Here is a 9,544-nt window from a genome sequence, read left to right on the forward strand (position 1 = left end):
ATCTCTATCTTTCTGTCTGTCTCTTTAGCTTTCCCTCTCTGTCGCTCCTCCTTTCTCTCTCTCTTCCTCTCCTTTCTCTTTCTGTATCTCTCCTCTGTGTCCTTCTCTCTGTCTCTCCTCTTCCCGCTCTCTTTCCTCTCCCTCTCTCCTTCTCTCTCTTTCTGCTCTCCCCGCACTTCTCTCTCTTCTCCCTTTTGTCATGTTGGACTAGGCCCATGTAGCACTCACTCTTATGGCCCTCTCCTCCACAGTGACAGAAGAGGCCGGCCCGATCGCTACAGTGATAACATGGTTAGTACCCTCTGCTAAACACACGCGGCACTTCTGTTCGTGTTGTCGTTTAATCAGACGTTAGCGAGAATTGAGCGCAGTCGGAGTTCAGAGTCGGACAATACGCTGTGATTGTCCATTGTGTTTTAATGACATTGTGTACTCACACGCAGTCACAGGTGCATGTACCTCTACACGCGCACATGCCAAACTGCACGCAAACACATACGCTAGCCCTGCTCACACCACTGTAGTTTTTGGTTGGTGCGAGTCTTCCCCCCAAATGACCATAATCGTCCCAGCCGGAGACAGCCCATAATAATGAGCTCTAATTGCCCTCTCACTGTGTACTTTTCACGGCCCGCCTGTTTTCCTGCTCAGAGGAGGATGCTGGGGGTGGGGAGATGGGGGTGGCCGCATACGGTTGCTAGGCGATAATAACGCTTTGTTGACAGACTGCGCGCTGGCAGGATACTGCCTGCCGTTGCTCAGCAACAGCTTTCTGAATTGCCTGTTGCCCTGGCGACAGCAGCAGCTGAATAGCAGGTGAAAATGGGGGCTGATGGAGAGACGGGAAGGGGGGAGGGCGGGAGGAGGAGTCTCTTTATGAAAACTGGGAGGCTCGTAGTTCAGTCGACTCTGTGGAGAGGCAGCGACGTTACTCTGAGCTGTGCTGACAAGGATGAAGACTAACGCTGATCTCTCTGTGTGTGCTTCTTACAGAGCGGAGGGGGCTATGGTAAGTGACCTTCATCTTTTTACAGTGTAGGCCTCAGTGCTGTGGCTGTGCGGAGGGAGAGCAGCTTTAGCGCCAGACCTCCAGGCTCCACTGTGAGGCTGCCTGTACACGGCCAGTGCATAGGACAGTAGTATTTACACAGGAGCTGACCACACAGAGCAGAGCTTAAGTGTCCACACATCTCACACATGCTAAGGAAGTGCCTCTGTCCTCTCCCCAGACAACAGCTCTTCCTGGGATAGCTACCAGTCAGGTGATCATTTGTAATTGCTGCCTGCAGATTCCACATATGTCCTGAGCCTTCCCTGTGCTTCCATAGACTAACACTGCCTCGTGTTTTATCAGGAGGACGGGGCTCCTACAGTGACATGGGGGGTCCGGTTATTACCACACAAGTGACTATCCCCAAAGACGTGAGTACGAGCGGTTGGGTGGTTTGGGGTATACTTAAAATCATGTTAATCTGGAAGAATTAGTTATAGAGCGTTAACATGTAGAGGAAAACTTATTTTCATGTACTGGCAACATTTTGTAATTCGTGTTTTAAAACCTGTTGTAGATTAGACAAGTGACTTCATGTGCTTCAGAACAGAATGTAATTGTTTATTTAATTACTCAATTTTTATTTTGACTGGAGCAGTAATTGTGTTCATAATTAAAATATGTCTTATTGCTCAGCCCTTGAGAATACAGAGGGCTTTAGGCAGCTTTGGTCTCATGCATAGTGAGTCTCATTAGAAGTAGGGCTGCAGCGACTAATCGATTTATAAAAAATATTGAATTATTGTAATCTCGACATTATCCAAGACTCAAAATTGCAGAAAAATGGGAAAAGTGAATTAAAGATACTACTACAACTGGCTGACTAAGAGAAAAATTGCTGTGTTTCTCGTCATAACGTTCTGAATGCTGTTAATTTTTAAAGGAGACAAGGCCAGACTGCAGATTTCTGTTGTATGATTCCTGAGCCAGCTCTAGGGCCTAGTCACTAGGCTTGGGCGTTCGTGGTTTTCAGTATTAACTTCCTGTTCATAAACAATTATAGTATTGCAATTTAACATAAAAAATAGTCAAATTTGTCCTCCAAAGTCTGAAATCTGCTCCAAACCACATGCTTTTACTGACTGGCTTTTACTGATTTAAAAAGACCTAAGATGATTGAGTATAGAATGTCTGCCCAGCCTTTTATTTAACAATGTGGATTTTCCTTTAGGATCTTTCTTATTAATATACCATATAATCAATAGGAAAAACTGGCTCTTGCTTCAATCTGGCAGAACAGTATCACTTTCTACGATATGAAACCTATGAATGTACTGGACATCACTCTTAAATATGTTAAAATAGCTTGAATTAAGTAGTGTTCATCTGGATTTGATTAAAGCTGTACTCGTCTAGAAAGGAGCTGGGTTGGAACAAATCTTGGTCTACTTAAAATAAGATTTATAAAAGACTTTTTTTTTTTTTTTTCAATTGAAGATAAGATAACAGTCATATTACTCAATAAGTAAAAGGCACTTGCTATATGTCGAAATGTTGTGAAAATCTGTTCAAATCCTTATTTTAGCAACTTGAAACAAAAAAAATAGCTTTTCCAATTGAAGATAATGAAACAAAATCTTGATAGCAACAAATATCGTTTATCTGGATTTGTAAAAAATATCCATATCCCTATATGTCTACCTAAATCTAGTGAAAATCTGTTCAAATCCCAATTATAGCCATTTTATATTTTTGGTATCAGCAATTAGTTATCGGCCACAGCAGCTGGCTAAGTATCAGATATCGGTATTGGTTCAAAAGAAAAGAAAACATCCATATCCCTATAATCTGCCTAAATCGAGTGAAAATCTGTGAAAGTCTGTCTTTTGACTATTAGTATCGGTAAATATCGGTCATCGGCAATAGCAACAGGACAGATATCGGTATCGTTTCCAAACAAAAAACAAAAAAATCATCCCTGTAGTCTACAATCGGCTACAATTGGAATTTGAACAATTTTTGATTATTGGCATCGGCAAATATCAGTTGTGGGTTACAGCAGCAGGCCAAATATCGATGGTGGTTACAAAAATAAATGTATATCCCTATAATCTAACTAAATCTTCTGAAAATCTGTTCACATCCTGATTCTAGCCATTTCTGATTTACAATTTCCATTCCTCAGTGAATTCACGTTTGGTAATGTGTAATTATTTTCCATTTCTGTCCCTTTCCGCTCCCAGCTCGCCGGCTCCATCATCGGAAAAGGGGGGCAGCGCATAAAGCAGATCCGCCACGAGTCCGGAGCGTCCATTAAGATTGACGAGCCTCTGGAAGGTTCTGAAGACCGAATCATCACCATCACCGGGACCCAAGACCAGATCCAAAACGCCCAATACCTGCTACAGAACAGGCAAGTCCCAACACGTCCTCTGTCACCTTGGTGGAGCAATGGAGATGGGTGTGAGGGTGTGTAATAGGAATCAGTACTACAGCACATCGTAAAGGTGCACTGTGTAACTTTTCAGGTGGAGGGTGATGCGGCTGCAAGGTTCACCACAAAAAGCAAAGGGCTCTAATTACTTCATATAACACGTCTTACTTTCGAATCATGTCATTACGCTCTTTATTATGTAAGAAAACTGCTAACCCTCTAGTTGGAACTAGTTTGGAAACATGCCATTCTTTTATTGGTTTAGCAGTTCATATTTCAGTCTTTTCTGAAATGTGCTGGACGTGTTTACATGTGAACTTTGAACAGAAACCTTCGATTTTAAAACATCTTCATTTTTATACTTGTTAGCAGATTGTTAATTGGATGTTTTTCTAAAGTTGTTCAGCCCTACAGGGTATTCAGTGCTTGTGTCTATCAATCACAGCTTTGCCTGGAATGTACCACAGTATTGCAATAAAGCGTTTATATCTTATCTCCATGGTGACAGGCAAGTGACACCACCAGGCCAAGTTACAGAGGGGCGACCTCGCTCACAGTCAGAATGCATGTAATTAAATAAATGCAACCATGCTGAGGAGCATTCCAGGCAACGCAATGACATCTCCATGGAGACCAGCAGCAAGGGGACACTCCAGAAAAGTTACATTGGGCACCTTTAACTGGGTGCTCATTTAAATGTGTATCCAAGAGGGGTATCTAGCCAATCATCTGTCAGTAAAGGTATGTGGTTTGAAGCAGACGCAAGGGGTACAAATTTGGGTATTTGCCACCAACACTCATGCACAGACCACATTCATACTAGAAAATGTGGGTGAAGTGTCTTGCCTAAGGACACAACAACAGATTCCACTAGAGCCACTGCGGCACCTTGTATTCCCAGTGGTCTCCCATCCAAGTGCTAACCAGACCCAGTCCTGCTTAGCTTCTGAGATCAGGCAGTATCAGGCATTGACAAACCCCAAGGCCACATTGTTCATATTGATATTGATGTGGTCCTCTGTCTGCACCAAACCACATGATTTTAATGACAGAGGATTGGCTGTAGACCTCTCCATTAAAACAACCCAAGCTGATCACTGACTATTTAATTAGATCGTTATTAGATTACAATTTGATTAATTACACAGCCCTCCTAAAACATGTCTAATTAATTTTCCAGTTTCAATACCTTGTTAAATATCTAAACGACACAATGCAATTTGACCTTTTTCTGCATAATGTTCTTAAGTCTTTGTCAATAATTCAAAACTATATAGTAAACGTAGCATTTTTTGTTGAAAGCTGCACAGAACCACAGTAATATATAGATGCTGAAGCGGACAGGGATCAATCGATGTGTGTTTCTCACTGTATCGAAAATTCTATTGATTATTGGTTTATTTTTGTCTGTATCAATACTTAAAAAACCTCAACACTGATCTGCATATATTCTTTTTGCCTGCTGTTTACTTTCACTAACCCTTAACCTTTCTTTCCCATGCAATCTGCAACTAGTTCATACCTTCCTCCTGCCCAAAATGGCTTTGAGTGGCGAGACAAAATTATGTTTTTGTAATTAGAGGTGGTCGTTACATCAACTAAAAGATGTTATATGAAAATGACATTGTTTTGTCCATTCTAAGGTTTCAACTTTGTTTTTTCCATGGGTTCTAGAATAAGAAATTAGAATCGTGGCCATAGCGATTTACAAAGTAAAACTACACGTATCCTTTTGAATGGGAAAATCCTCAAAATGTTGCATATAACAGGAAGCTGAAAGCGATTGAATAGGCGCCATTTTGAGGACATTTCACCATTCAAATGATATAGGGTTATTTTGTTTTGAATTGTTAATTGCTATGACAACATTGCACATTACATTGCTAATTATTCATAACTTTAATAACTACCCATGGATAATAAAAAAGCTTCAGAATTGTCATTAAAAAGTAACACATTTCACCATTCAAACAATATATAATTATTTTATTTTGAATTGTTAATTGCTATAACAACAGTGCTATTTTTTTCATCGCTTCTTCATAGCTAACAAGAAAATTTAAAAAAAAATGTCTTTAAAAAGTGAAATTTGTAGTTTAATCTTCCAAACAAGGACATATTTTAACACTTAAAGGGTTAATGTGAGAGAGTTTGGGATGATTAAAGGGATGCCTTATTCTTGTCTATTTCGTCCACCTTTAGTTGCAAATCACTATTCAAATGGACAATGTAATTAAATGTCCAGATATGTATAACAGAAATTATGGCCCTCAAGTCATTTTGGTGAAGCAGGGAGTGGATTGACTCTTCCCTGGCTGCTGCTGTGTGGAAGACTAGTGATTTTGTTGTTTTTAGTTAGTTCATGCGACAACAAATCACAGTCTACCAAACAGCACAAGCTCCTCCTCTTCTGTCTCCCTTGGCAACCAGTAGACACGTATGGTACACACTGCCTCTCCCTTCTCCCTCCTGTTTTCACCATGCTATCTGAAAATAAAATGGGGACAAAATATATAAGGATCATTAATTAGGCCTGTCACGATTACAAATTTTGGATTTTTAAAAGCGTGAAAAACAGAACTAGTTAATTTTCAGTTTGCAATGGTCCAAAGTTATTCCTCATTTACCTTATGCATGCAGAGCAACCTGATTATTCATCACAATGATTGTGGCGTTTCCCCATGATGGTAGAGCTACCAACAAGCATGCTAACACACAATTCCTGTTTATCAGACACTGAAAGGGTCTATTTACTAGCTATTTGTCCAAACCTATTAACATTAATTGAAAAGCATTTTACAACACTTTACTTGTAATCAGAAATGTTTATTGCCTTAGTAAGTGACCAATAATAGTTTGTATTTTACTATGATAAAAATAAAAATAAAAAATTCACTTTTGGTTCTGTTTTTAAGCATGCAATTAACTCTTTTCTAAATAAACCAGCTAGTAAACAAAGAATGAGCTACCAAACATTACTAACGTTATAAAAGACTTTGAGCCTATACTGATATCTAGGTTTTGCTTTACTGTTGTGTCCGAAAACTGATATTTCCAGATATTGATTATGACTTCCATAAATCCATAGCGAGGACCAACTTTATGTCATAGTGAAGTTTCTAAATGTCCTTTCCACTTTTGGCATATAAATTCCAATTGTTACTCATCGTATGCGCTCAAAACAATCTGGGACTGACACTGGGGCAGTGCATAAAAATATTGGTGCCAAATATCAGCAGAATTGTCAATATCCGACCGATACAGTATTTGGGGAAATCCTCCAGTATGATCACTAACAGATAAACCATCCCTAGACCCAAGTCGTCTTAGTGTCTGTAAAGAGATTTATATAACAATAGTGTTTCTCCAGGGATATGTGGACCTCAGTGGAGATACAAGAATTTACCATAGGAATGATGGAATGTTTTCAGATTTAAATGTGTGTAAAAAAGTGTTGTTTGTTTGTAAGTAATTATCAAATTCACACCAGAATCACCGTTACACAACTCAGGCATTACTCCTGCACCAAGCTGAAATGTCAGTGTGTTTTAAGCCCTCACTAGTCCATATAAAATGCTTATACAGTAAATACCAGGTAAACGCATCGATCTCTCATTTATTGATCGATAATATATACATTTTTATCATGACAGGCCTAATTCAGATGTTCACAGACCGGATAATGTTTTCATATGTAGTGTTATGTTGCCATGGTAACTAACCCTTCCTCCTGCTTCCGTACCTTCCTCCTCTTCCTCTTCCTCCTCCTTCAGTCTGCTGCACCTGCTTGGACTGCTTCAACTATAGGGCTGCAAGATTAATCGCTAACTAACTGATAGGACAATTTGAATTATCAGTTACATCTTTAAGAAATAAATTGTTCAAATTGTTGTCTAAAACCTGCTGACCCTGTAGTTTATATCTCTACAAACTTGTTATGAAATGCATGGGATTCTTATCTTAGTTTGTTTTACTATTGTTAATCCTTACTGCATTTTATAATCCATTTTTTTATCAGCTTCTCAAAACTGTTTCGTCTGTTGTGCTTTGAAAATGTCTTTGTACACTTTGAACCAAACTGAACTGATAAGATAAGCTTCCATAAAAATTCTACTTAATTTTTCTACTCAAAATAACAATGTATGGTTTTCAGATTTAGTGCCATCTTGGGCTAGTCTGTTAATTATATACACGATTAATCTGATTAGTTGTTGCAGCCCTGCCTGTTTGGATTAGGACTAATCAAAAGCACACTACACTTTTCCTTGAACTCCTTTTGTAACTTTGTAAATTAATACCTATCAGTATCCTCTTTCTAGGCCTGTCATGATAAACTAAATGATAATATAGAAATTACTTTACTTGTATACCTTAAGCTTTGTGTCAAACTGTTGTACTGAGTACACTGTAATGGTGATTCTTAAAGTATAAATCAGCCACAACTGCAACTAATGATTTTATTTCTTATCGATTAATCGGGTGGTGAATATGGGATATTTTTTTTATACATTTATGAAGATGTTCTATAGCAGCATCTTGCTCAAAGTATATTTACAGCAAAATGTCTTGTTCATTTAAAAACACCTAACACATTTCCAGTTCCGATTTGGGGACATAAACCCTCTTTAAGTACATGACATATTTGGATTCTTTGTGTAGTTCAGAAAACTATAAATTAATTACTAAATGAATATTTGATCACCAATAAACGATTTAGTTGTGATTAATAGAATAACTTTTGTCAGCCCGAGAACGATGAGTTGCTTTAGTAATTATTGTGACAGGTCTCTTTTTGTTACCTACTACTTTCATTCATAAATGGACCTTATTAACCTTCCATGTTATTGTGAGCACATTTTAATCAACTGTTTTGTTTTGTTTTTTCTATCGCTTCTTTTCTAGTGTGAAGCAAAAAATATTGTAAATATCAAATTAACAAGTTGCTATAGTAATTATCATCCCAGGTCTACCTCAGACTACATCCATTTTGTGCCCATTTTATCCTACTCCACAATTATAAGCACATTTTAATTAATAACTACATTTAATCTTTTATGTCTGTTCTTTTCTAGTGTGAAGCCTCATATCTGGCAACACACATAGGGCATGTTTATGAAATGTGTCTGTTTATATTTTTACAGATTCTATATTAAATTAAAACATGTAATTTTTGTTTTGTTATAACTGAAATTATTCAAAAATATATTAAATTATAGCAATATCGATATATCCTGCACAACTTTCCAATATCATGCGGACCTACCTCAAACTACTTTCATTTTCATTCATAAATGTGCCTAATTTACCCTACTATGCAGTAGAACATTGCACATTCCAATCAGTAATGGTATTTTATAATTTTCCATCTCTTCTTTTCTAGTGTGAAGCAGTACTCCGGTCACTTGCTGTAGAATCCCGAGAATGCCATCGGATGTGGAATCTTTTTACCCCTTCGTCAGACTACAGTTCTGTATTGTGGGTGTCTTCTTCTTTTTGAATTTTATTTTTGTATTTTAATAAAACAATGGTCCAACATTCCTGTGCGTAAAGATAAAATTGTAGATGCATTGTTGTCATAAGTTCATCTGATGTTGCTTGTTCTGTTTTCTAACACCCACATCTGCTATATTAATTAACTTTTCAACATACATTTTATTTTAACAGATTTTGTTCATTTAAATCAGATGTGTTGCCAGTTGCTTTTCTGTTTACGTTGTATGTGTGTGTGTGCATGACGTTGCTGTGTTCCTCGCTACTCATACACATCGGAATGTACCCTGCTTTTTGTATAAACAACATTTAGTTGTTTTTAAAAAGATTTACTATAAATAAAACATTTTGAGTTATATTTGGCATGTTTAATTTCCTAGAGGTTTCAGTTATAACTCTAATTTTGATATGGTTTCACAAAATCCATGCTTGTTGTGTACCAAGGGTGATTCTTATTCTTCCTCCAAAATAGCAACTGTTGTAATTGTTGTTTTATTGGGAATTTAAAAAGTTTAACTCTTATTTTGACCTGTGATCTACGCTTTATTGCTCTCCATGCAGTAGACTTCACATTGTCAGATTGTTAACTAATAAAGATGCCACTTTTTACGGATTTTTCTTGTCTGTGC

General features: G+C 37.7%; 1 protein-coding gene across 3 annotated transcripts in view; it reads left to right on the forward strand.

The window, feature by feature from the left end:
* Positions 1-9,528, forward strand: part of hnrnpk (heterogeneous nuclear ribonucleoprotein K) — a 222,739-nt gene extending 213,211 nt beyond the window's left edge. Inside the window, exons 11-16 of one of the 3 annotated variants that reach the window (XM_055224518.1) lie at positions 252-291; positions 994-1,009; positions 1,206-1,262; positions 1,355-1,422; positions 3,235-3,404; positions 8,806-9,528. In XM_055224518.1, coding sequence (XP_055080493.1) covers positions 252-291; positions 994-1,009; positions 1,206-1,262; positions 1,355-1,422; positions 3,235-3,404; positions 8,806-8,836 — 382 coding nt within the window. In that variant the 3' untranslated portion in view covers positions 8,837-9,528. The remainder of the gene's footprint in view (positions 1-251; positions 292-993; positions 1,010-1,205; positions 1,263-1,354; positions 1,423-3,234; positions 3,405-8,805) is intronic. The other 2 variants (XM_055224519.1, XM_055224520.1) reach the window with 2 other exon arrangements.
* The last annotated feature ends 16 nt before the right edge of the window (positions 9,529-9,544 follow it).

The sequence above is a fragment of the Periophthalmus magnuspinnatus genome, chromosome 9 (assembly GCF_009829125.3).
Source record: "Periophthalmus magnuspinnatus isolate fPerMag1 chromosome 9, fPerMag1.2.pri, whole genome shotgun sequence".
Classification (NCBI taxonomy): domain Eukaryota; kingdom Metazoa; phylum Chordata; class Actinopteri; order Gobiiformes; family Gobiidae; genus Periophthalmus; species Periophthalmus magnuspinnatus.